Here is a 27655-nt window from a genome sequence, read left to right on the forward strand (position 1 = left end):
CTGAAAAATCACTAATTGTTCATTATTGTAAAGACATTCAATAAAGTAGAAATAATAAAAAGGTATTGTATCAAAGCCTCTTTATTTGAAAATTAGTACAAAGTCTTACATTTTTGTTACAAAATAAGTTACCTCTGTTACACCAGCCTGCAGAAATATATTATGAGAAGCAGAGTTTTCTTTGCTCTGCTTAACGGTATGTCCAGATGTGGAGATAAAATTCTATTGACTGATTTCTGCCCAGGTACAGGATCTGTTTGCATCTCTCTGCAGCCACAAACTCTTGATATGGAGAAACTGAAAGCATGGGAAGGTGTTCGCATGAAGCACAGAGCTCATCAGCTACCAGGCAAAATGCTGCTGAATATGGATTATTATAAAAAGTCCATATCTGAACCAAAACATTCATAAAAAGGCTAAGACTAAAGTGAACTTGCTCCTTAAAAAAAATCATTGGCATTTTGGCAAATATGAATAATTTTTAATAGCTACCACACTGTGTACTGATTAACCAATGGAATGGAACAAGGGACGATTGAGGGACAACGAAGAGTGGAAAAATTGTGGGTTCAACGCCTGCGGTCATTTTAAGGAAAAAGATTTAAGCCACTGAATGTTGGGGTGCTCTGTTAAAATTCAGATTGGTCACCTCAGAGCAACCAGCTTCAAAGACGTTAGTTGTGTCGGAGGAGAAATAACTTTTCTGGTGGATTTACGGCATTATTTTGCTTGTTTTGGATGATGAGTTTCTGAAGATGTTTTTATAAAGATGAAGAATTCTGACTTCTCAAAATCAGAGAGGGAAAAATGTCTGAATTCAGGTAAATAAAAACTAAATTTCTGACTTTTTGTCAGTCTTTTTGCTGAGGAATCTCTGAAATTAACTTGGTTTTTTGCCTTTTTTTTTTTTACTTTTTTAATCAGTGTTTTTAGCTGGAGGACTCTAATTATAAGCGTTGAGATTAAAGCCAGAATTCTGACTTGTTTCTCCAATTGAGAAAAAAAAAGGAATTTGAACAGAAAAATGTGAAAAAGTCAAAACATTGTCTCTATCAAAAAGTAAATTCTACCCTGTTTTTTGGCTAAGAGTTATTTTCCAGATTAAAGTCAGAGTTCTGATTTGTTTCTCAAACTCAGAGGAAAGAAAGGCAGAGTCAGTCAGTGGCCCTAATTTCATTATCAGTCACATGTTTTTCTAATATTTAGCAGCAATAAGAAATATCTCCACAGGGTAGATTTATCCCTTTCAGGAAGACTTTACGTCAGATTATTTTTTGTGCTTTGCGGTGTCGTCCTACTTGGATGTAAATATTCTGTTCTCAGCACTTAAAAACATTTATATTTTCTAAAATGCCAAACTTCAGCTTCAACTCATTCACATTTCTAGAAGGAAAACCAGTTAGAAAATATCAAAAAACAAAAACGACATCTAGTTCCAAAGCTTTTCTCTACTAGACAGCAGGAAACAAACGAACAAGGCGGCAACATGGCCTGGTTTCTGTGGGATGCAGGTGCAATTTGACTGCCTGTTTGAATAATAATTAGAAAACCCGAGTTCTCATAATCTGCGAGGGTCAGCTGGTTATTCCCTGAATGTAAACACGTTGGCAGCATCCCAGAGAAACCACAGCTTGTGTTACCGTGCTGCAGTTGTGTGGGAGCCTAAACACACCCACTGCTCCTAACTGGAAGATGACATTAACAAAAAAGTGCATTAAAATGTGTGAACATATCAAACAGAGTCAGTTAGTAGTGCACTCAATTCATGCTGTGAGGCTACATTCATAAGACACAAACTGTAGCTGGGAAGATGGAGAAAATACATTCTGAATTTTCTTTGTTTCGGGGGAAAAAAGTTGATCATATGTGGATGTGGATTACATTCTAAACAGTTTTCTAAACTGCACGTGACGAGATCAGGGAACAGAAGTTTGATTCCTTTTATTCAGTCTAATGAAAGCGTTTTTCTGACCTGTTTTTCTGGCAGGTAATTCAAAGAATGCAACTTGGAAAAGTACCAAGTACCATATTTTCAATATTTTACTCTAGTCTTCCTGCCATGAGTAGAAGCAACATTAAACTGAGCAACTATGATGCAGGAATTACCGTAAAACATTACAGAATGTGCTTTGAACATCACTTTCACTGGTAAAGTAAAACCTTACCTCCACTCTGTTAAAGAGCCTGCCAACATTTCCAGATCCAGCTTCTTTAACTTTCATTATCTAGAGTCTTGAAGCCTGAATGAACCAAAATTTCTGTGAAATTGCTTCTTCCACTTTCAAGGTTTCATTTTTAAACACTTTACTGATACAGAAATAGTTAACTTTGCCTTTTCTTCCTTCAGTAACAACGTCCCAGTGCATGGCAATGATTTGGTTCTTTTATTCTGCTAGAAAAATGATAAAGTTACTGAGATTTACTTTGGGAAGTCTGGACTTGACCGTCATAAAATGATTCGGAATAATAACCTCAGAAGGCGACAAGCATAAAGAAGGCGGTAAGAACTCGTGCACAACATCATCAGTCAACAAAATTCAAGAATGGAGGTAGCCTGATGAAGGAGTAGCGTGAATCAGACGCTGCCCCCAGCCCCGCCCACTCCCGCAGGACCCAGGGGCAGTTTGGACCCAACACCTCCAACACTTTCCAGCTTAATATTAAAAGCGACCAGTTTAAAAAGTTGGCTCAACGCTGCCAAACAAACACCTTCCTACATTTAGTCATCATCATTTCCACTTAATATTGAAGTTAAAGAGTTGGGATTAGCCACTCACAGACAAACTGTTACTTAAAACATATTGCTAATAAATAATAGATTTATACATATAAAAACATCCTCCACCGGAGGTTTACTTTTTACAGTAATCACCAGTTTTCCCCCATCCTGACTCACTCACACACACACACGCATACACACACTTCCTCCTCACAATTCAGTTCTTCCTTTCAGAAGGTGTTTGCTTGGAGAAAAAAAAAAGGCTTGGATTAGGTTTTATACACACACACACTCTCGCATAATCTGCTCATCCCAACAGACTGTAGAACTGTGACTTAACTTTTCTGTCAAGTGAAACGGCACAGCAGAAATATAAAAAAAACAAAAACAGACAAAACATGAAACTGCTCCATCTTCCTCATTCAGAGGGTCAGATCACAGAAAGTCCCATCCAAGACAGCAGCATCCAGGGCAGAGCAACGAAGCAAACGCACAAGCTCGCACTTACAATGAACAAAAAGATGGGGAATGGTGGATTTGATTTCATATCCCATGACCCTTGAGATAGTTTTTTTTTCCTTTCTCAACATCTGAACTTCTCATAATTGATATGAAAAAGAAAAAGTAAGATGATAGAGCCGAGTGAGTGTTTCCCACCCGGTGCCAGCTGCCCATCTTCCTCAGTCCAGTTTCTCCAGCACTGAGGGAACATAGACCAGGCTGAGCTCGCTGCCGAAGTCGCAGACGATGGCGGCATTGTCCAGCACCAGCAGCTGCCGGACGCCCTGACCGTCGCCGCTCTGGCTCAGGTAGACGGTCTGCAGCAAGTCGCCAAAGTTCAGGTCCCAGAAGGAGACGCAGCCCTGGCCCCCCGTCACCAGCAGAGACTCAGAGATCACGCCAAGACTGGCCCCACAGCCAACCTCCTGGTGAGAAGAAACAACCAGTTGAAATGAGGAACCTTTCTGCTCCTTCCATTGTACAGGTTGGCAGCAGATGTGAACAAGTGGTTAAAACAAATGTCGTTAAACCAACTGGTGGTGAAATAGCCAACTGCTTCTATCACGTGTCCATGATAAAAGCAAGACATCTAGGCAAAAATGCTAGACAGCCAGGGTAAATTAGAAGATAGTTAACGGTATCATCAACAGCCCCGAGTCACTCCAACTAATGCCGGACACGACATAATTTAAGGTAGTGTAGGCCAACTATCAAAAATAAATAAATAAATAAATAAAAATTCCAAAAATTAATTTAAGACATTTCAAGGCCTTAACCTTTTTGTTTCACCAAGCTACTGTAACTAGCAAGAGTAAATTAGCAGCTAATTAGCAGTAGCCCATCTGAACACAATGAAGATGTTTGCAAACCACTCAAAATTTTGTCATTGGCAAAATTTACAAGAAAATATCTTGCACAACAAAATTTAAGACTAGTGATTAAAGTGTTTCAGACCAACTTTAAAAAAAAAAAGAATTCAAGGCCTTATTTTAGAAACATGAGCTTAAGACCTTTTGAGGATGCACAGACACTCCCTGTTTCAGGAAAGGATTTACTCGACAAAATGTCAAACTTCAAACCAATAACAGAAAAAAAAAATATAAAGAGGATGAATTAGTATTCATACCCTTTGATTGTTGAGGTTTATGGTTGAAATGAAATGAAGTAATAAAAACTGGTACGTATATTTGTCAAAGTTTCGACAGTTCAAAAGATGACTTAAAGGATGACTTTATTTTTTTATTTCACCTAACAAAAAAATATTTTCTGTGGTTCTCTTTGTATTTCTACTGTTACTTTCTGCGAGCCGTTCAGTACCTGCTGTATGGAGTACAGTTTGATGCCAGTGCTGCGGTCCCAGATACAGATGAGGTCATCCAGTCCTGAGCTGATGACACAGGAGGTAGTGCAGACCAGGGAGGTGACGTCGCCACGGTGACCGTAGACATGGCTGACGCGGCTTCCTGTCAGGACATCCCACAGGCAGATGGCGCCATCCTGCCCACCGCTTGCTAGAACCATCGTCTGATGAAAAAAAAAAAAGATTACTTTTATATTTGTTTTGAATGATGGAGTATTAGGGCCATGCTAAGAAAAAAAATTGACATAAAATTAAGAGAAAAAAGTCATAATATCACAAGTGCTTTAAAAAAAAAAAAAGGAAAAAATGTTGTTTTTTTGCAGAATATAAAACTACACCCTGTTTCAAACAACCTGAATCACATTTATTTTTCTACAGTCAACATTTGTAGACTAAATTATGTCTGACTATTTGGTGTTCCAGCCATTTGATAGAAGAGTAAAGATGAATTTTTGTGTTACTGACCTGGTCAATGTAGATGGCTGTGATCCCCCCAGAGTGACCCTGCAGGGTAAAAAGGCAGCAGGAGTCCTCCAGACGATAAACCTGACCAAACAGAAAATAATAAGAGTATTTGTTTCCTTTTCTGTTGCATTTTATAAAAATAGAGAAGCCAGTAATGTTTTAAAAGATTCTGGTTGTAAATTGCACAAGTTCTGGTGTTACCCTGACTGTGTGGTCTTGGCTGCCGGTGACCACCCTGCCTGCGGCCGCTCGCAACACAGTGATCGGCTTCTGGTGGGCACACTGTACAGAGCGAGTGAGCTGACAGCTGATCAGGTCCTCGCTGCTGTAACAGGGAGACGGGGGCATGCTGCCTCGCCCAGGGGTTCCTGAAGGCATCACAGCAAGGACCATTTCTCTGTTATTGCAGCTTTTCAAGGCCATTTCTGTCTCAATGTTTAACACGGAAATGCATTGACATTTTTTGAACGAATATATCACACAATAGTGTCACATTTCAGGTCAAATAAATACAAGGATCATCTCACCTCTGTACTGCAGCAGACCCAAAGGTTTGTTAATCTCAACAGTGAAGAAATCTAACGACCCGTTCAGTCGCGCTGCCACGATTCTGAGGAGAACAGAAAATCAGAACAGATATCAGAACTCCGTGCATTTCTTCCACTTTTCACATCCAACTTTACAGAAGTTAAAAACAAGCAAACAGAAATAAATTGACTCAAAAAGAAAGAATTTTTTAAATTAAATAAACAGAAACACACATATGTGTCTTGTTTTTGTTAATCTTTGTTTAAGAAAAAAAGCAAAAGATCTGAGTTTTACCTGTTGTTAAGAAATGCGAGCGCAGTGATACCAGAGACTCCATCTTCATTACTGCACCGCAGAGACCCCTCTACTGCATCCCACAGCTGGAACCACATGAAAAAATAACTTTATTTCAAATGTTGTCTAGTACTTAGTAGGGCTGAAATAAATATCAATCATAATTAATTGATTGCTGAAATAATCGTCAACTAATTTAGTAAATGGTTCATCGTTAACTGGAGCATACAGACACTGCAGAAGCCCAATTGCTGAAGGACTTACTCAGAGCACCAATTAGGCCAAAATTGTATAATAAATATATAAATTTTACATTTAAGATAAAAAAGAAACAACATTCTGTGTCAGTAAATTTGTTCTACCCGAAACAAGGGTTGGGGTTTACCCTGCAAGTGAGTTTTTCTGTCCACAGCCATCAGCATCTACAATACTCTTGAACTAAATGAGCCAGAACAACATTTAATTTAGTTTCACACACCTCCAGTTTGCCGCTGCTCCTCCCAGCAGCTATCAGGTTCCCTCTCAGCTCCATGGCCCAGACGGAGCTTTCCCAGTCTCCAGCAGACTGCGTCCCAGCCCCGGCAGCCTGATGTGGGGGCCCGGATGTGTCCCCCAGGCTCTGGGTCCTCTGGAGATGTGTGGCTGAAGGAGGCGAGGAGGAGGCAGAGGAAGGAGACGGGTATGTAGACGGCGACGGAGGCTCATGCTCCATGTAGGCGCGCTCCACCAGACCTCCGAAGTCAAACCCTCCTCTGGGTGGCGTGGCGAGGTTGGAGGGCGGCTGGGAGGTAAAGTTGGTGTCAATGAGCGGAGTCAGGTCGGGCTGGTCGGTGAAGAGAGGGGGCCGGGTCGGAGCGGTGCGACGTCTCAGCGGGTAGCAGTCGTCCTCCGATACACCGTTACAGCCGAGATTCGGGTCTCTGGATTCACAGGCACAGTCGGACTCTGCAGTTATCGTGTCCCAGACGTCTCGCTGCTCCCAACAGCCACTGCTGCTGCATCGTCTTAATCTGTAGAGAAACCAGAACAATCAGATGGATACAAAGAGAGAGCAGCCTGCTTTTTCCTCAAAGAGGTCACAATAAATGACAGGAAAGATGGGAAAAGCCTTCAAACTGCACTGATGTGAAAACTGATATTAATGTTGCTGTTTAGGCAGAGATGGTATTTTCCTATACTGAATATTTTATATATTTCACTAAGCTTTCATAACCTTGAAAAATAACCACATCGCTGACTTCACTACTGCTTCTCTTCTTCAATTAAACTTCCCACAATCCTGTGCTGCATCACTATAACTCCTCACCTCCACCTCCAAAAACAAGCAGTAACATGCTGGCGAAAAATATCAGTTGATATGGCTCAGTTTTATTTATCGGACCAAAATCACACTGAACAAATATAAATAACCAACTTTTAACTTGAATATATTTATTCAGCGCAGGAAAAAAACCTACTGTTTTGAACAAAATCACCAATTTTGTGACTGGAACTGTTTTCATGTTTTTCATATTTTTCCGTGTTTTGGGTTTTTTTTTTTTTTAAATCTAGCATTTCCAATAATTTATGCAATGTACTAAACTTTATGGGGACTTTTGAAGAGATGACACACAGCATCAGATTCTTCAGTGCACATAGCAAGTAGAATAAAGCTGTTTACCACATGTTTGTCCTTTATTTAATGTTACTCTCATCAGACTAAGGCACACAATTCCAGTTAACAGTCTAGAAAGCTTCACATCTTTATATTTAGGATTTTAAAACACTTTCCAAAAATATCATCTACTGGTTGTTAGACTTTTTAACAATAAGCTTTGCAGATTTGCAATTTGGTGCCATAATGAATAAAAATGGATCCTCATTAAGCCTCACTGGTAGTGATAAAGAGAAATGTGCCTGTGTCATGCCATATTTGTGCCCCAAAGAAATAGGAGTCTTGCATTCCTAATTAGTTCCCAGAAAACTCAGATTAAATTTTAAAAAGCTAATTATAAATTTCAAAAATATTTTAATCACTTTCATTTTGTAGGAAATGTTGGGGTTGCCAATAAGAATGATTCCAGTTCTTTTGTTAAAAACTGAATTCTTAACATGCGTTTTCATCCCCAATGAACAAATTAACTCATGTTTAAGATTTAATGTTTCTCTTAAATTATCAGTGCTCCTTCAGTGAAAGTAACAAAGTACAAACATTTATTTTAAATCTACATTTGTCAGACATAACATTACATTTGGCAAAACATTTACATTTACATTATTTGTAAGCCCTAAACTCTAAAAATCATAATGAAGGTTTCAAATATTTTACTCTAATATAAATAATATGCAGGTTCCATTTTCTAATATTTTCATAATATTAAAATTTTTTAGCTGTACCAGTAATACAAATTAGGAAATCATTTGGAGAACTCACTACAAGAACTTTTGCTTCAAGAAATTTAAACATATTTCGTGGTTCAGTTTACTTTTAAACATGTTTGTAGAGCTATAGAGCAAAGATATGAACTACAGTGAACAGGAGGGAGTACTTTAGTCATTATTACAACGTGGAACCTTCCCACAATGTCAACCTGACCTCTCTGTGTTTTTATGACAGCATCATAAAATGCAGATAAGGGTTCATAAAAAAGACTAAACGATATAATTCTTTTCCTTGTCCCCAATAGAAGAATTGTAAATAATCAAACTGGTTAAAGTCTGGACAGCTTGTAAGGGCAGCGTAGGTGAAGAAGAAATTCAGATTGTGACCTCACCGTTGCTTTGGGATGACCGTCAGGCAGTCACCAGTCTGGGCATCCCAAACACGGATCTGTCCCGCCAAGCAACAGCTGGCCAGCAACATCCCATCGCTAGCCAAACACTCGATGTCCTACAAGAACCAATGAGTGAAGTCATGTTTGTAAACAAGTTCTATAATACCATGAAGCATTTTTATTAGCCTTCCAAAGCACTTCCTACCATACTGTGTCCCCTCAGCAGCAGAGGAGAGATCTCACTGACAGGTGGAGAATAACCGTAATCGTCGCAAGGCAGGTCGCCTCGTCGCCGACGCCCGTGAGCAACACCATTTCTGCCGTAGTTACGGGGGCAGAGAACGCGGTAGAGACAGAAGAGAAGAAGAACCAGCAGGACCCCTGCAGCCAGGCCCAAAGCAGCCACCCTGGACAGGAAGCAGGGAGAAGAAGGCAGAAATGATTAAATTCCCTCAGAATAACAGCGGAGTAGAAATTTGTTTCTATTCCATGAACCAGCAATCATCTCCACCTATGGAGATATTTATGTTTTAAGCATATTTCACAAGATCCTGACCAGCACAAGGAAAATCCGCCTGCTCTCAACTAAGGAATGTGGAGTTAAAATGATAATAAAATTACCTTCTCTGAGCAAAACTGGCTTTGCAACAACTTAATGTATCCAGTAAAAGTTTGGAGCTTGAAGAATCCTAACATGAGCAGAACTTGGTTATTTTACTTTCTAAACTACAGCAACCTGAATTTTCCTTTTTTAAACAATTAAAAATGTAAAGAGTAGAACAGAAAAAGGAAGGATTTAATCAACTTTAGTTCTAAGTGTTAAAACTTTCAATTAATGTTGACTGTAAAGGAACACTCAACATTTTATCATTTATTTCTGAAAAAAAAACAAAAACAATTATGCAAAAAATGTTTTCCTTTTTATTCCGTTTAAATCTAATGAGGGGATAAAATGTATCTGGTCTTAACTCTTCATCTAAGAAAAGGAGAAAAAAAAGAGAAAAACATTGCACAGAACTTACATAAATAGGAATAATTAGGCCATGATTTGTACTTCATTTTTTTTTTTTCACCATTCGAGCCAGTGAAAGGAGATGTTTGGAAAGAAACCAATGCACATTCCACTTCTGTGTAAGAACCTGTCTACACTTGGCTCCAAAGAAAATCGCATGTTAACTCAACAATGCCTCAGGTTTATCTTTACCAGCATGGGGCAGCAGCAATTTTTCAGAAATCTGGGAGGAGGACACGGAAACGTTTTGTTTGGAATACTTGGAATCTGTGCGAGACATTCCCAGTAAGAGAATCTCCCAGTCAATTTAAATCTATTTTACCAACTTATCCCCCCTGTGGTTAAAAATACCCAAAATGATTGTTCTAAAAATATGTTTTTTGGGTTTCATCATATGCCCCTCACTAAATTATGCAACACTGATCTTTAGCACACTGGTCTTCTATCTGTTTCAGGGTCAGATGAACTCAACAGCCTCTTCTCCAACTGTGAGGGTCACAACCCTGACCCAAATATTTGAAAACTAACATACAGTCTGAAATGAAAAGATCAGCTTCCACTCCAGTGAACTGCAATTGGGAGAAAACACAATGTCTTATACAACAAAGACAACTCAACTCCACACTCTGACATTGTTGGAGAGAATGTAGATGTAGAATGTGATAAAAGGTGACTGGATAGAAATACTGGCCTTTATAGTATTACGTATTAATTTGTGAAGTCTGACATTAAAACTGTCGATTGCTCCTTGGTTCACTCAGGTTCTGTAGTAATTCTTACAAAATAATTTGGATGCCCTTTTGCACAAAGTACAATGCAAAGGCAAGTACTTATTCAAAATATATGAAATGGGTTACATGTGGTAAACAAGCATTCTGCATATAAGACACAACTTTTAGATGAGCATAAATAAATACTACTTAAAATTATTTCATCATGCAGTTTCCTGTGAATGTGGTCATTAAGTTCACCTTAAATACTTCCAGAAGTAAATACTTACTTGTAGAGGGTGAGGTCTGTCTGTATATCTGCAGAAACTTTAGGGATTAGTTGAGGAGGGTGTCTCGTGTCCTGAGGGTGACGTGTGTCGATGGCCTCCTGGGGGCTCAAGTGAATCGTGACGGGAATTACCGGAAGAAGGCTGATGTACCTAAAATTGACAAGGAGGAAGATATTTTTGATCTAGAAATTGGACTTTAAATAAAGGAAGACCCAGCTTTAAAATTCATGTTTTTCTTTTAATAAAAAAGCAGCTCAAAGTAATTTCAACGGTAAAGTCAAAGGTCAGTAATGTTAGATTTATTAAGAATGTCATCTTGCAATCGTAGTGCAAACATTAGGGTACTTTATTTTATTTTTTTTTACTAAAAAACAAAGCTGTTTTCATACAGAATAACAAAATCCACTCTTAAAGTAATAGAAGGTTGAAATCAAATAAAAATGTATGTCTTGAATGATTGGCAGAATCATGTTTTTCTAATCATTTTTAAGATTTATAATAAAAATCCTATAATATTGTTTCTGTTGCTATAATACAGTTTTTAAGTCAAAGAAAAAGTCTGACCAAACCATTATTTCAATGCAAGTCATTTGATAAAAGTACTGCTGTGATTTTACTGAAGTTACTAATAATGCTTTGCTGGCATTTTAGAGAAAAGTTTATAAGTTTAACTAGAAACTGAAATCAAAAGGAAAATAAAACCAAACCAAATGTATACTAATTATATATTTGTACATACAATGTTTTTACTTGCATAAAGTTCAACATAATAAATGTTTAAATCCAGTCTCCTATTTTAGAGTTACAGACAAAATACTAAATTTGTAATTTGAGGCAATACTCACTTCTTTGCTAAAGTTATATTGTAGTAGCTGAAAAGCGACGGCCAATGTCTAAAAGACAATCTCCTCCATCCTTCCTCATCTTCAGCCCCCCAGGTGATCTGGGGCACGGAGGGCGGGGCATGGGGAAGAGGTCCTGCTGGGCCAAGGTGACCTTGTGATTGGTTTTCGGGTAGAGGAGTTGGAGGCGGAGCATGGTGGATGCTCAGGGTGCTGGTAGGATCCCCGCCACGAAAAACCGGTGCCACCGCCAGATGGGGGCTTAAACCGCCTCCGCCGGAGTCCCCCAGGGGGCTCTGCTCGGACACCTGCGCAGCCAGGTAGGTGCGGATTCCAGCCGGGTCCGTGTAGACGAGGATGCCAATCCAGATTACCGTACCAGCCTGAAAATGTAGAGAAAAAACACAATTAAAACTTGTGAATCTGTTGAGGTGGGTTTGGCCATGGACTCATGGTTTAATAAACCTTAATAAAAGTACTGCAATTTCAGAATGATAAAATTAAAAGATTAAAAAAAAAAAATTTAATTATTTGTTTTAATTTAAGTAAGAATTAAACTGACTCACCATGATGATGCGCTGGGCTAAGCGTGTGCGGGCCAAGAAGTACACAACACGCAGTCTTTTAGGGAGTCTCAGGTTCCTGAAGGCCGGGGTCTGCAGAGTGATTGTGTGAGGGGAAGGCCGAGGCGGTGGAGGGGCCTCACGTGTCCGCAGGGGTCCCGGCTTTGAAGGAGGCAAGCCGGCTTCGGCGGGAAGCCGGCGGTTCAGGTCAGCCAGCTGTATTTAATTTAGATTCATTTTAAATATTACCTTCACTGAAGTTACAAAGGAACTAATTGATTATTATTTATTCGCTACACACAGTTGTTTACGCAAAAAAACTAATGTAACAACTTAGGCTGTGTCTGAAGTAGGATTCCTTCTCAGAAGTAAAAAAAAAATGTTTTCTTATCAAATGTTTGTTTTTTCATGCAAGTCTTACCTCCATTCGGCGAATATCTATAGACAGGACTGTTGTGAAGAAAAACATCTGCAGAAAAAAGTCAGAAACGAGCCCCACGACAGCAAAAAGACAAAACTCCTGCACAAGACAAAAATTTGTTTTCATCACTTTATATTCTTAAAGTTTATCTTTTTTTTTTTTTTTTTTTTTACAAAATCATCTTGTTTCTCATGATGCAATCATTAAAGAAAAATTTTCTAACCTGGATAGCTGGAACCAAAGTGAAATATCCAATCAGGATGATGCACAGCTCAGTGGCCATGTTCTTCATGATAGACCAGCTCTCATTACTAAGGCCTAGTGAAGCAAAGGACAAAACATTAAGGGTCCTACATGCTTTTAATCCCGGTGAATCCTAAAATGATGACTGGGTGAAAACCTTACCCTGAGCAATTCGAAGTTTGACCTCAAGGTCAACGGGTGTGGAAACCACAGACTTGGTGAGCACCAACACATTTTCCAGGCCGATCACAACAACAAGATAAGGGAAGATCTCACTGCAAGGAAACAAAAGGTACATTAACCAATTAGGAAACAAAAAGAATGAGTCAGAAAGCTTAAAGAAATCACAACTGGCATTTGCAGCATTGTCAAAGCAATTTTAGAAACTCTTCTGTCTGACAAAAACCCTTTCTAACTTCATAAACACTGTTTGCATATAGACATTGCATCGTACATGTTGAGCTGAATGAAAGTTCTCTGAAGATGTTTCTCCTGGATGTTTGACTCCCCTTTCAACAAAATGTGTTATATCAGCTCCATTCCTAACAAGATAGTATGCAATGGGAGGGCTGATAAAACTGAGCCACACAAATTCAAAGTGTGCTTTGGTGAAAAAAAACAATATCCAAAAATTATGTCTTCATAAACAGAATCAATGAGATCAATTTATTGCCCAAACCTACTTTTGATAGGTCTGGGCAATAAACTACAAAATACAAGTGGTGTAAGCACCTAAATAATCCACTTTCATCAGACTTATCTGGTCCTTAAGATAAGCCTCTTCAATTAGTTATAAACGCATAAAAAACCAACCACAATCCAAATAAATATAATCCTCATGCACCATAAAAAGTGGTTAACATTAAAATCATGTCATAAGAATGAGAACGCTCACACAAACTGCAATAGTATCTGTTAGTCAAAGGGATTTTTCTGAGAGAGAAGTAAGGTTTTCTTCAGGAAAACAGCCATTCAGAACATTTAGTTAGCAACTGACTGATGCCTGCAGGGAATTTCCTCCCATTATAAAGTGAGAGAGATTAGTGTGAGAGTTTCGATAAGCAGGAGCTTTGGAGGTAAGTGTATAACTGGGTCACAGAGGAGTCAGCAGCTCTACATATTACATCACACACATAAACACACACACACATACACACACGCACACATGCGCAGGGTAGGCTTTGTAGCCTTGAGTGTGAAGCCAATCATGACTCAGCAGTTTACACAAGCCAAAGTTGCATCTTTTGAGTTATTAATCAAACAACAAACATTTTAAAAATTAGAGTCAATCAGTTGTGCATAGAAAAAGTCATTAGTTTTAAGAATATTTTAAACCTGGGTCTTCCAGGTTTAACAGTTTAAGTTGAAGTTGCCCGGGTTTTGTTTGTACAAGCCCACCCATAATGAGCACAGCCTACGGCAGACATGCGTGGATCTTAGGCAGTGGTTGAACACCAGGGTGCCATTGTCACGCCACGATGTCAGCTCTTTAATAATCCTCAAATGATTGGACGAAACCAGTTAACGTCAACAAGACAGAATCTCCTCCCTCTGAAGTAGTCCAACCCGCTTCCTGTCCTACCAACAGTGACACACTGATTTTTGAGTTCTGGTTATAAACATTAACAGACATCAGTCTGTTATCAGCGTGGAGGAAACAGAAAGTCTGAAGCATGTGTGTCGGTTGTGTGTGAATGCAAGTGAGTAAGCAGAATAAGGCAACAGATAATAAAACTAAGAGTCTCCTAGGGGAGTAAATATTTACCTCAATAAAGACATACTGAGGTAAATAAATAACATGAAGGGGATTCCATAAGAGCTGTATTGTTCTAACAGCAGTACAGAAACTAAAAGCCTTGATTTCAATGTGTGATATCATATATGAACAACATGGGAGTATTACTCACTGTCATAATACATTTTGAACAAATCATCCTAAATTACATTTAGATCCTTTCAGCAGCTTTTTGAAAGTAAAAAAGTGCTGGCTTTGAAAAATATCTCTCCAAACCATAAAGTGTGAAAACTGACGAAAAAATGTTGAATTCTCACCAACCATGTCTGGTGGTGGAGGACAAACCAAACCTTTTTACGTTATCTTAACCAAAGCATGAGAAAAATGTGGGCACTCCTACCCTCCGTTCAGCGTGGGCGTCAGGCCAAACAGAGTACACAGTCCCACAGACATGAGCAGGGAGCTGAGGACTGTGACCACAGCAGCCAGCGCCAGGCCCCACTTAGACTTCACCATGTCGATCTTACCTGCAAGGAAGGAGGAGGTTATTGATTCACTTTTTATTTGAGATTACTTCACCCCTTTGTTGCTCTCTGGTTACTAATATCTGATGGACACTTTAGCATGGATGTAATTATTTTACAAACCATACAGTACATGCACAGTTAACCTTTAATTAAAACAACTAATATTTAGTAAAGATTTTTATATTTTATCGCTTAGTACAGCAATAGCTGTAGCTATCAATTCTTTCTTTTACAACTTCAAACCTGCAATAGCGTGAAAAAAAGCCTTTATTTCCCTCTAATAAATGTAACGTATTAATCCACTTGAACTGTTTTATCTCAAGTTTACTTTACAACTTATACGGTCTTAGTTAAAGAAAAGAGAACATTCTGTCAATTTTAGGGATTCAATAAGTAGGGCAAAAATTTAGGCAATTAGCCAAATATCTACGTTTCATCTTCTTTGGCTGTGGTCAGTCATAACAAAAACTGACTTTTTTATGACTGAGTAAAACAAAAACTGATATTTATTTACTGATAAAAATTTTTAAAATATAAGAAAAACCACAAATACCAATTAATCTTACATCACCCAGATCTCCATTTGAGTACAGAGTTGAGATCTCAATATCACAAATGAGGTTAAAAAAGGCAACTATGAAAACAAATAATGAACACTGTGTGCCTTTTTTGAAGTAACAGTAAATTTAGATTTGTTTTTTTTAATTCAAATAATACCTTAAAAAAGTTAAATGAAACCTGCTGTTTTAAGAATAAATAGGCTAATAAAGCTTTACAGATGTCATTAGCATATTAGGAGGATATCAAAAATATTACTGACAAACTTCTTATGCAGTCATAAGAAGTTTGTTTGGAAACGTTTGGACAAACTGCTTTTAAAAGGGGAAAAATTTTCTTTTAACGTAACTCATTGAATTTGAATTAAATCTTTGTGTTGAGTACATATGTTTGTTCTCTGAAGTAATGTTTTCCCTGGAAGCTGCTGGAGGTTTGCTTGCTGCATTCTTACAGAGGTGTGCAATGTTCCAGTGTGAGGATAATCACATTGGATTATCCTCATACCAGACAGGAACAACCTTGGCACTCAAACAAATGTGCACAAACAAAGGCACAGCAGCCAATGGACTGAATGTACGCTCTACAAATAATAAAAAAATAAACACAGAGTGGAGCCAAAATGGATCAAAGACGCAGGACGGACGTGCAGCGCAGACTTACGGGTGGAGAAGTAGATATAGGCGAAAAGTATGATGTATGTGGTGACGAGGGGAATTAGTTCAGCGATGCCAATCTCCTCCTTGAAGTGGATGTGGACCATGTGGTCGTCTCTCAGGCTGCAGTTGGCCGACGGGTGAAGCTGCTTCAGACGGGTCCGCAAGCTACTCAGAAAGCTGAACACACACACGAACGTGACAATGTTTAAACAAAACAAAAAATAGTGCAAAGGAGTGTACAAAAGCAGCTTTTCCTTGGTTACAGGACGAAATTTGAATATCTTTTGTATATTATGGTTACTCAAAGCGGTAATACGTATACATTAGAGCAGTGTGCAACTATGAATGCTTTTAGAGAAAAATGTGTTTAAATGCAACTGGGAGGGCCTGCAACTGAATTGAGCTAGGCTGAGCAGTGCAGCATGTAATATATAACCAAATAAATAAAAATAAACACAAACTTACCGTATTTTCTTTTAAAGCTAAATTCTGGTCTAGTTCCTATGAATAAATCAAGTTGACCAAGTAGATTTGGGTCCAAAATGATTCAATTATACACAGACATTGCCTCTAACCTGAACTAATAAACATGCACATAAAGTCAAGATATTCTGGTCTCATCTTGTATATTTGCAGCGGTTTAATTCTAAAAATAATTTCCTTTCAGTAAGAACAATTATGTAGCCCTAAACACTTCTGTAAGAGTCCTTTAAGATTCAGTTTTAATTTAAAAACAAAGAGTTTCTTCAGTGGACTCTGATCTCAGGCTGGGAAATTCATTGAACTCAACATCAAGCAGAACTTTAATTATTCTAAGAAAAACATTAACCTACTTAGATATTAATATATTTAAAATTAGTTGTGGGAAAAGAGTCCAACAAAGTTTTTCTGAACAAAATTAGCTGTTGGACTTCTTCTAATTAAGTTCATTAAATGGTTTACAGTGGTTTGTTTGACCCCCTGACGAACAAATGCATGTTGGAATGCAATATGTACTTCATAGTCATTTCTGAACATGTAAAAAAAGACATTTTACCAGTTTTAAGCAGAAAAGGCCTTGGAATCCTCTGACATTTAAATTATACAAAACATTCATGCTTTAAATCAACAGGTGTTTCCGAATTAATGTGACATTAAATCCTGAGAGGAGAAAACTCTTACGTTAAAAATATTAATATTCCAGTCAGGAGGATTCATGACTGTCTAAAGGTCTGAAGTATTCAAAATATCACCCCAAAATTATTTTTTTTTTGCCTTTCAACTCACCCTGCATCATAATTAGAAAGAACCACAGTAATTGTGTATGTGACCACTCTCTTCCTGTTGTAGTGACTGACTCCTGTGTACTTTCCAGGGACGCCAAACAGCAGGTCTGAAACACACAAAGACTGGATTATGTTTTTTTCACCCAAAAATGCAGCAAATTGACCTAAATTACATTTTTACGCTGTGGCCAAAGACCACGTGTCAGACAAATGACTTCAGCATGATCAGGAGTTACTCCTCAGTTATCAGGAATATGAGAGTGCTCATTATAGATGAAAAACCACCATGTACCTCACTCATATGAGATCATTTATTTCTGCTGTGTAAGATCAAAACAGACCAGCGTTTGGGACATGTTGATGTCATGATGCTGAAAGGAGATAACACAGATTCTGGCTAAGCATCACTTGAATGGAGAGGCGGGGCAATATGCTAGGATAAATTCAAATAAGGTCCATAGAAATTAAACTGCTTGTGCAAAGTCAGCATAAAAGCCTTTTAGTTCACTAGTTTGATTAATCCTTGCTCACAAGCGACTTATAATAGGTGATCCAAGATCATTTGAAAGAGCATTACATTTGAGATTTAGTTTGGGTTCAACAAGCTAAATTAAGCTATTACCTTTGGAAAGAGCAAACGTTCTAAAATCTGTCTGATTTTCCATTTGCATAAACACATAAATTAATGTATTTTTTTAAGAATTTCATCATAAATATAAATTATATGCTTATAATAGACACATAATTATATAATCATGAATATTTTGCAAAACTCTTATGAATGAAATTAATTAATACAATCTACTATAACCAAAGGTCTATAATGAAAACATGACAATTTTGAAAACACTTGTTTTATGATAAAAAAAAATGAGGTGATGTTTCAGCTGAACCAAAATCAATGTATTTCACAAAACTACAATGGAAACACTTTTTAACATCACACAGGTCATGTGATCGACAACCAGATGTTAATTTTGGTGAAAAAGATGAAGAAAGGAGGATCGTGGCGCTGCAACTTTTTTAATAAGTCATCGCATGACCAAACATATTTACGTGTAATTTTAATTACATTTCTTATTTAAAGGAAACACCATAGTTGCAAAACTTTTTAAAAACATTTTGTACACATTTATAAGGGAAACACAGCTAATGAAGGCCTCAGAGGTTTTGTTAAAGAACATTAGTGAACAGACAGCATCACAAAGACCAAATGACACACTTTTCAGATTTTTATTTCCAAACAAGTTAAAAATCATGTAGTTTTCCTTTCACTTTTTAAAAAATGCACTACTTTGTTTTGGCCTATTGCAAAAAAAAATTACAAATTAATCCAATGTTTACAAGCAATGTGATAAGAGTTATGGTGCTAAAAAAGTGAGAACAACAACTTGATGGGCTGGGGTTCTAGTTAACCGTCTCCCTCTGCATCCATCCTGCATAATCATTAATCATCAGCAGAGTTTCTACCTCGCAGCGTCGCTGAGGTGTGCAGTCCTTTCGGTTCGTGTTTCTGAATAGTCTTGAGGAGGTCCGAGTCCGAGTCAAACAGGTCCCGCTGGTTCTGCCAGTAGTTGCCAGGAGACACGAGGAGGCAGCCGTGTTCTGGCAGCACCGACTGCATCCGCCGCAACCCTGGAAACAGGTCTGTCACCTGGAGACACAGCGCTTCCAGGCTTCGAATGCCAGAGCTGGAGAGAAAAGAACCCAGAAGTAGAAATGATTGGAAATGTGAAAAAAGACAAATTAAAGAGACTCAGGATTTAAATTTGATGTAAAATATGAAGATATGGCTAATGTGTCCATATCCTGAAAATCAACCCAGATCATCAGTAAACAAGGGCCTGACCTACAAACCAGTGTGCACATCAGAGCTTGCACAGTGCTGCTGCCAAACAAGTGAAAGAGTTTTAGTTTTTTTAAGGTCATGGATGTTTTCCTTTTTTGCTGACGCAAATCAGGTTGAGGTCACCAGTTTGTTTGATCTCCTGCAAACCGTGAGGAGGCCGGTTTATCACAAAAACAACAAACTGTTGGTGTAACAGGCCTGTTTACCCGTCGGAGTGCACGTGGTTGCGAATCTCCTCCAGCAGACTGAAGACTTTCCCCAGAGGAGACCGAAACATGTCCACTGGCACGAGGCTGCTGTCCCACGGAGACACGGCTGCCTTCACCAACACCTGCTGGATGTAGGCGACCGGAGGCCCGTGGTACTACAACACCACATGAATGGAAATTACATGAATCCTGCATTGCAGAATATTATAACTTAAACCTTTAACAATTCTATGTGACAAATGAACAATTATGTACAGAAAGTAGAACACAATTGCAGTAGGATCAGAGTGTTAGTGGTGATGTGCAGTTAGTCTTTCAGGTACAGAGATTTTTATTTAGGGAGAAAACAGAAAAGATGGTAAAACACATTTGTACATCACAACTTTCTGATTTTATTTCTGAAATCTGAAAACCAGACATTTTTTTTCTTATTTGCTCTTAACCTAAGGTGGAAATCTTGTGTGAGACATTGTTAAGAGATTTGTCCACTTTATACATATATTATTCTCAAGTGGCATAATTTTAGCTTCACCAGGTTAAAATTCAGTAAAAAACCCTACTAAGCACCTTTTACTATCCAATTATTATTTCATTAACCAGAAATTTAGTCAACAGATCAGCCCTACACTGTGTTGGTGTTAAGTTAGAGCTTTTCACATGTTGATATTAAAAGTATTTATTTAGCTGTAGAGGCATCCTATGTTACAAATTATTAAGGGTTTTTCATAAGAAATTATATATTATTGCATTTTAGGCAACAAAACTTCTTTTTTATTTAGAAAATGAATTGAATTGTTTATTTTAATCTTTTAATGTATTTCTAATATTCTATAAAAAAAAAACGACTTTGGTGCTTAAATAAAAAACAGAATGTGCCAATTATTGTAGCCGATTAATTGTCACAGTAATCAATTACTAAGACAATCAGCAGTTGCAGACCTTAAATACATTTGTAACCTCTAATCTCTTACCCAGTCTGGTCGTTCTAGATCTCCCAGAGGCTCATGGGAAGGGACGCTGTAGTCTCGCACACCTGTGGTGAACTCCACAGGACCCGTCCCAGGCAGGGGAAGCCTCAGCAACGGATAGCTGGCAGAACGACAACAGAGTTGCTACCTGTGAGTCCAGATGTGTTTTTAAAATATATGTCAAATCTTCTATTGGAATAATAAAATCAATGAACCAGTTCACTGTAAGAGGCCACAAAGACAGTCACAAAGAACCGACAGTCATGGGTGTTTTCTTGTTTGTGGCTGATCCTTCAGGGAAGATGAAACCGGAACCTCTGGCTTTTCCTGCTAGCCCCAGTTGGACATGCTCCATAAAGAGGGAACTGTTTCATTTTTCTTCATCTCCTTCAAGAGTCAACACCATTTATATGCCTGGGCCTGTGTTAGGAGGGCAACATTGTCCTTCTTATGCTTACATCAATAAAACTGGAAAAATGCTGCCATTACAGAGCTATGAATGATGAATAGAGATGTGTGTGAGATTCAGATTTTTCTCTGAGACAAGAAGAAAAACCCTCAGGGGGGTATGTAAATTTTTGCAAATGCTAATATAGCAAAGTCACAACAAGCAATAAATACATTGATCACATAATAAATCAAAATGAGTTTGATCATTTATACCTAAACAATAATTAGAGATGCTTCTATTTAATATAATTTAAAAGCTACAATTTGAAAAATTTTGCAAACATTTGATACCCAGTACGAAGTAGTTATTTTTCACCTTTTTTTCTTCCTTCAAAATCCTGTCTGGCACTTTTGCCTTTTAAATTTTTTAAATGCAATTTTGGTTACAAAGACTTTATAATTCATTTTAATTATTGTTGTTTATTTTGGATATTTAAAGTGTTTTGCAGTTCTAGTGTTAGATGTTCTTTAGAAAGTTTTTTTTAACCTTTGAGAGTGTGTACTTGCATTAATCTGTCACTATCATTATTAGAATAGTTAAAAGTGATCATTCACAAAATGTTATTATCATTTATCACAATATCTAGGTCAATTTATCATTCAGACTTTCTGCCTGAATTAGTCTTTCTTGAAAAGTTGGTTTATGTGCACTAACTGGGGGCTGCTGAAACGAGGCAGAGAAATCTCAGTTTGCTGATTCGCTCGTTTTGATTAACACTGACCAACCATGCATTCGCTGAAAGTGCATGATGTGCTCTTGCCCAAATATTTTTTACTCCTTTAAAAGTATTTGTTCTTTCTCTTTCAACCCCCTCCCTCCATTAAGCTTTCCATGGCCTCCTCCAGTGCTTCTAGGTCACTGTACCTATACAAAAGCTTCTTTTGTGTTTGGCCAAACCCCCTCCTGTCAGGCAGATGGAGAGACAGGCATCCCATTCTCACAGGGCCACTTTCTCACAGCCCTCTGTCCCGGCATTGCCTTTAACAGCCTTGTCAATGAGCTCTTTCCTCCCTTGCTTTCCCCTCGGGCAGCAGCCAACACCCTGCCGCAGCGTGCTGCAGGGCGAACACGCAGCAGGTGCATGAGTGTGTTTTAGATTGCCGCGATTGTTTTACAATCCCTCCACTGATGGGGCCCAAGCAAGTCTCTGACCTATGTCCTCTCCTTGGTCCACTTATTTAGCAAGAGCAGACACTGTATGTGCACGTGTTAAGTGAGTGGTGGTGCTGTCAGTGGGGGAGCTGTTATGTATGTACAGATGGCCTTGAACTCAGCCAAATTTTCTCTTTATTCTGTGCAGTTCAGTGAGTCCACACCTCATGACAACTTTGCTCACCTTTCATGTGTTATTGGAGGCCGCGTGTCAAAAACGGCAAATGAGTCTCCAGAATATTTTTCACAAAAGTCAGGGCAAAGTCCATGTTCTGCCAGAACAGAGCAAATCTGAACAAAAAATTTCCAAACTGCCGTAGATGAAAATTATGATCTAAAAAGACTTTTTAAAATCATAATAAGTGAAATTTAAGACTTATATCTCCACAGAAAACTTCTAAATTGGTGATAAATGTGCACATACCCATGTCGGACACAAAAAAGCTAGCTAGCAAGAGTATGTTATCAGTGAGTTAGTGGCAGCCTCGAGACACAAAACACAATGAGGAAGTCTGAGTGTGTCTCAAACTTTAGAAAATCCTGTAAGACAAACAATTATGTACAAATAGGAGATTAAATAGAGCCATCAAGACTAAATTTAAGACTTGTCATTGAAATATTAAAGGACTACTTTCAGCTATTTCAAGGTCTTAATTTTAGATTTTAAGAATTTTAGAATTTAATTTTAGAATTTAAGGTTTTCAGAATACACAGACATCCTGCTCTTTTAAAATGAGAATAATTAAACACACTTTAAGCTACAGTATTTTCCAGAGTGTAAGTCACTCTTTTTTCCATTTATGATCCTGGGATTTACAATCACATTTTTCTCCCTCTTCATAACATATTTTTAGACCAATAATGAATTGCCTAAAACAGGAATTACTAATCAGCAAGAAAATAAATATAAAACAAGTTCTGACCTACAAAAAGCACAGAGAAATGTTTAACTCATGTCTGTTAAAGGTGAAAAACAGAAAACATACAGCGTCTCTCACAACTATTTCACACTTTGAGTGGTACAACCACACACTTAAGAATATTTTTCACCAATGTGATAGACCAACACATACCAAAAAGAGAATCATGAGTCTATCAGCGTACACAGGGGTTAAATACAAATGCACACCACAATGTTAGCATTTCATTTGTGACTAAAAGTTGAAAACCATGCCGAATTTTTTCTCCCTTTCACAATTAAACACTATTTAATGGCGCACATAAAATCTCAATAAAGTACATTGGAGTTTGGGGGGGCATGAAAACCTTTACAAATCCGAATGAGTATGATATACAAAATAACTGAGCACAGAATCATAAGAGCTTCATCACAGAGTACCTACCAGCAGGTGAGGATGCTGGCGGAGGTGAAAAGGATGATGGGTACTGGGTAGGAGGCACACAGCAGCCCATGGCGGTAAAAGGCCGCCGAGATCTTCTCTCTCAGCTGCTCTCGCAGCGTCATCCTCGTGCTTGTGGTCAACTCCCGGCCATTGGGAAGCACAGGGCGGCCGAGGACGGTGCGCCGCGGAGCATCCAGACACCTGAGTCCAAATATGTGAAAAATTCAATAGGTTTACGTTGCAAAATATCTTGTTTGTCTCACCAACAACCTAAAATTCAAGCAACTCTTTAGGATGCAGAAGGAAAAAAAATACAAAGCACATTTCGGGTTTGTCAAGATTTTGTTGCGAAACTCCAGAAGAAGTAAAATGCATGATTCATGTTGGTTTTTATAGTGGAAATTCCTACAATACATTTACAGAAAAAGAAACTATGATGCCTTCAACACCAGACCAATCTTATACTCCCACTCCATTAGCAAACATGGTGCAGACTGAAAAAATTATCTGTTTTCCTTTTAGGCCAGCTCCAACTGTGGTCACATGCTAGACAGCATTAAACACACAACTCTTTCAGAAGCCAAAAAGGTGTGGGCACATTCCCGGCTCGAGAAAACATCCAACTCAAACCATCCACACCTGGAGGAAAACAACACTTACGAGCTCATTTTCTTGGAAAACGTTCTGGGTGTGTTTTCACGTTAACAGGAAGAAATAAAGGGGAGTACATACATAACTGCTGCACTTAGGTCACCTCGGAAATTATCAAAACTTTCAGAAGAATTAATGAATAAGTCTGTTTATTTTAGGGGGAACACTTTCAACCGGATTAACCAGGATGAATCGATTATTAAAATAATCTTTAACCAATTTAGTAATCGATTAATCATTAACTGGAGTATAAAGTCTCAGAAAAGAGATTTGTTTAAAGCATATTCAGAGCAGTAATTAGGCCAAAACTAATAACATTCATAATGTTCAGAGGCATAAATTCAGTAAGAACAGTAATAATTTACTAAAAAAGCATAAGAAATTGTTGCATATTTAATTAGAAATGGCACAAACATTAAAATTATAAACTACTACTCTGACTGAGCTCCTCCTATAAATATAGTTTTATTCTCACTTGAGAGCAGCCTGAACAGTGACAGGTGAACACTGTGTGAAATCTTTTCCTCTGGGTGGTTCGCCTGCTTCAGAAACATCCTCCCTCCTGTATCAACTCAATCTCAGCTCCTGTCTGTTCCCTCAGCAAACAGGTGACGTTCCGTCTCGCTTCATATCAGGCAAACACAAGCAGAGCTGGAGCAGAAATCTCAACAGCATAGGTACTGTTTTTTTTCTAACTAACCCTCTCTCTTACCTCCCTCCATACAACATCAGCTACTGTGTCAAACACAAAAGCTTCATGCCGCAGTGACAGTACCTGCTGATGGGAGAGCCGTTTATCTGTCGGGGTCCCACCTGTTTATGGCCCTTGAAAGCGGCAGCGCTGCGATTTTTTAGCCTAATCTGTGCGTTGTGGTTGATATTGCGCTGCCTTTTGAAGTCAAGCAAAGTCTGTGACGGCTTGTCTCTTCCCCCCGGGAGCGACGGAAACATTCCCTGGGAGGAATTCTCCTCAGGAGCCTCTTGATCTGCTGTTATAAATACTCCAAACAGTAAACACAGCAACGGCAAGCTTACACAATGGCTTCTGCAAAGGCCAAAAATCAGTAGTCTGAAATAAAGCCTTTCCAGACTATTACCAGAGAAATGTCAGAGTCCCACTCACTTCTTCTTGCGAGGCACTCATTGAAATCTCTGAATGAAAATCTCCATCTTTAAACTGTCAATTCAGCTCACCGAGGGCTGCAGGGTTACGTGGGTGCAGGAGCAAGGCCTGATTCGGCAAAAGGGATCAACAGCATCTCCGTTAGTGAACTAATCCGGGATTGAGCTGATCGGAAACTCGGCGCGCCGGGTGCAGGCCCAGTGGCCACCTCCCATTGCACTCACTCCTACTTGGGTCACAGCTCTTAGGCCAAGGATTCCAAGACACTACTGCTCAAAAAGCACGCCAAGGCTGAAGGAATCTTTACAAACACCAGCGCAACAAAGAAAGTGGCCTCTGGACAACGGCCAACAGCAAAGTGTTGGTAGGCAGCAGCCTCACAATGGAGGGTTTGTGTTCTCTTCAGTCATTATGGCAGGTGATAATCAGAAAGAGTTTGGAAAACTTTAAAGCAAAAACTCTGCAAAAATACTTTAGACAGAAACCTTTAAACTTTTGTCTGTGTCCAACAAACTTTTTGTCTACATTAATAAGGCTTTTGGCCCTGAATGACCTCCATTAGGTGGAGATTTGGCGAGCTTTACAACACATCAGCAAAAAGAACTTGATCAAACTGTCTTAAAATAAAACAGTTGGGGAGGAAGTTAAAATTCTCACCTCTTTTCAACCCTTCCAAAAAAGTCAAATTTGAAAGCTGCCCCCGGTTTCATTGATTGCAGCGGGATGTTGAAGCACCGTTACGTATCGTGCAAGACATGCATCAAACTGCCAAAAACAATAACCAGCAACATCCCAGAAAGCTTCAGGCTGCATCCATTCTCCCAAGCATAACTGCATCAAAATTCAGTGACATAGTTGCATAATGCTGAAGCATGCGCCGCTGATAAGCGGAGACCATCAGTGCTGTTGTAAACTGCAGACAAGGTCCCTGTGAATGAGCTGCAACACAGCAGTTTACAAGCAGAAGAGAGAAAGTTTCTGTCGATCAGTAACCAGGTCGTAATAACTAATGATGTGAGACAGGCGGACTGTTTCTGCACATTGGTTGCGTCATTTTAGACTAAACGCTTAATAGAAGCAGGAAAAAGACCCAACTAATTTTGTCTTATTAATTATTCCTGGAGAACAGCATGCAGAAAATTTGAAACTATGTAACATTTACTACTTATTTTCCACTCACTGTAAATTTAACCTAAGAGAGAAAGCACATGAATAGATGGAGGGGAGCTGATGCAACCTTGTTGCAACATCACCTGCAAGTTATAACACAGACATTACAGACATGCCCAAGGAGCTGCTTGTGTTTGATGCAACAAATCAACACCACATTAAAAATATGAACCACTTCAAAAACCTAAATTTGGCACATTCATAATAAATAAACCATTGAATAAGACAAGTTACAGAGGTTTAAAGTATTCCTGCTTCTTATGTGTTCACTTCAGGCAAATCAGCAGCTCACCTGAAACTGATGGACTTTGCAGTTGACGCTTTCCTAACTAGCAGTACGATCTTATTAGTTTATAATCTGCTTCAAATTAGTAAACAACTAATACATTATGTAATTATCACCATGCATGCAGGTTTTGAACTTGAAACAATATTTAGCATCTCTAAATTCTGTCAATCAAAATACAAAAACCTTGCTATACCATAAGTACTTAAACATCATAATCTTAAATCACAGGAAAACAAGTAAAAAAAGTGTTTGTCACACTAACAGTGCCTTAAAATGTTGATTTAATATGTTTTACCCATTTAGAAACTATATTTAATTTGTTTTGGCACCAAGCTAAAGGCTAGCACAACAATCAGACATTTAGCGACGTTAGCTTCTCCGTGAACTTGATTCATAACTTGTATAAGATTAATTTTAATTCTTATATCAAGGACCAAACCGGGAAAACAAGTCACATAATCTAGTAACCAAGGAGGTATTTTAAAAACTTATTTAAAAGTATTACTATAACTATTTGTTTTTCGGGGGGAGGGTGCGAATAATACAATGTTAGCTTAGCTAAAACGCCAACCTGAGTCCAGTCGCTTCTTCAAAATGTATATTTCAGGACTGGAGTATAGTATACAATCATCAAGAACAGGGATTAATTACAACTAAAAGTTGTTTTTATTTAAAGAAATTAAGAATAGCAGCAGCTTCCATGCTTTCCATTGAGCTAGCATGGCTAATGCTACTACGATAGCTTCACTGTCCAAACACTCACCTAAACTAGCTCCAGTATTTCCTCCAAACGACTCTGTCGGTGTTTTCCTGCTCGGTGAACTAACGACCAGATGCAGTACTATTATTCTGAAATGTATTAAACTCCTCACAAGCTCCTCTAATGTGATGGCGACACACAGCAACAACGCATAAAAACTACTGGTTGGTTGTAAAATCCCAACAAGACCTCTCCACTTCGACCTCTCACCCCTCTGTACCAAAAACAATGCAAAAGCGACCCCAAGT

The 27655-nt window shown here is 38.5% G+C and overlaps 1 protein-coding gene across 4 annotated transcripts; it reads right to left on the reverse strand.

The window, feature by feature from the left end:
- Positions 1 to 63: 63 nt before the first annotated feature.
- On the reverse strand, positions 64 to 27590 carry scap (SREBF chaperone). Of its 4 annotated transcripts, none has more exons than XM_055047112.1 (23): positions 27411 to 27590; positions 23415 to 23615; positions 20472 to 20589; positions 19498 to 19655; positions 18913 to 19133; positions 17444 to 17549; positions 16182 to 16354; positions 14837 to 14963; positions 12864 to 12976; positions 12682 to 12776; positions 12459 to 12557; positions 12041 to 12253; positions 11478 to 11857; positions 10633 to 10782; positions 8826 to 9027; positions 8621 to 8736; positions 6346 to 6877; positions 5868 to 5953; positions 5573 to 5655; positions 5247 to 5413; positions 5046 to 5126; positions 4538 to 4744; positions 64 to 3645 (listed from the first exon to the last, which is right to left on the reverse strand). In XM_055047112.1, the coding sequence occupies exons 2-23, from the start codon at positions 23534 to 23536 to the stop codon at positions 3400 to 3402; spliced, it is 3795 nt and encodes a 1264-aa protein (XP_054903087.1). In that variant the 5' UTR covers positions 23537 to 23615; positions 27411 to 27590; the 3' UTR covers positions 64 to 3399. The 4 variants fall into 4 exon arrangements, with proteins under 4 accessions (XP_054903087.1, XP_054903086.1, XP_054903085.1 ...); XM_055047111.1 differs by lacking the exon at positions 27411 to 27590 and adding an exon at positions 25846 to 26102; XM_055047110.1 differs by lacking the exon at positions 27411 to 27590 and adding an exon at positions 24841 to 25289.
- Positions 27591 to 27655: the final 65 nt, after the last annotated feature.

Source organism: Poeciliopsis prolifica, unplaced genomic scaffold (assembly GCF_027474105.1).
Source record: "Poeciliopsis prolifica strain line A6 unplaced genomic scaffold, Auburn_PproV2 SCAFFOLD025, whole genome shotgun sequence".
NCBI classification, from domain to species: domain Eukaryota; kingdom Metazoa; phylum Chordata; class Actinopteri; order Cyprinodontiformes; family Poeciliidae; genus Poeciliopsis; species Poeciliopsis prolifica.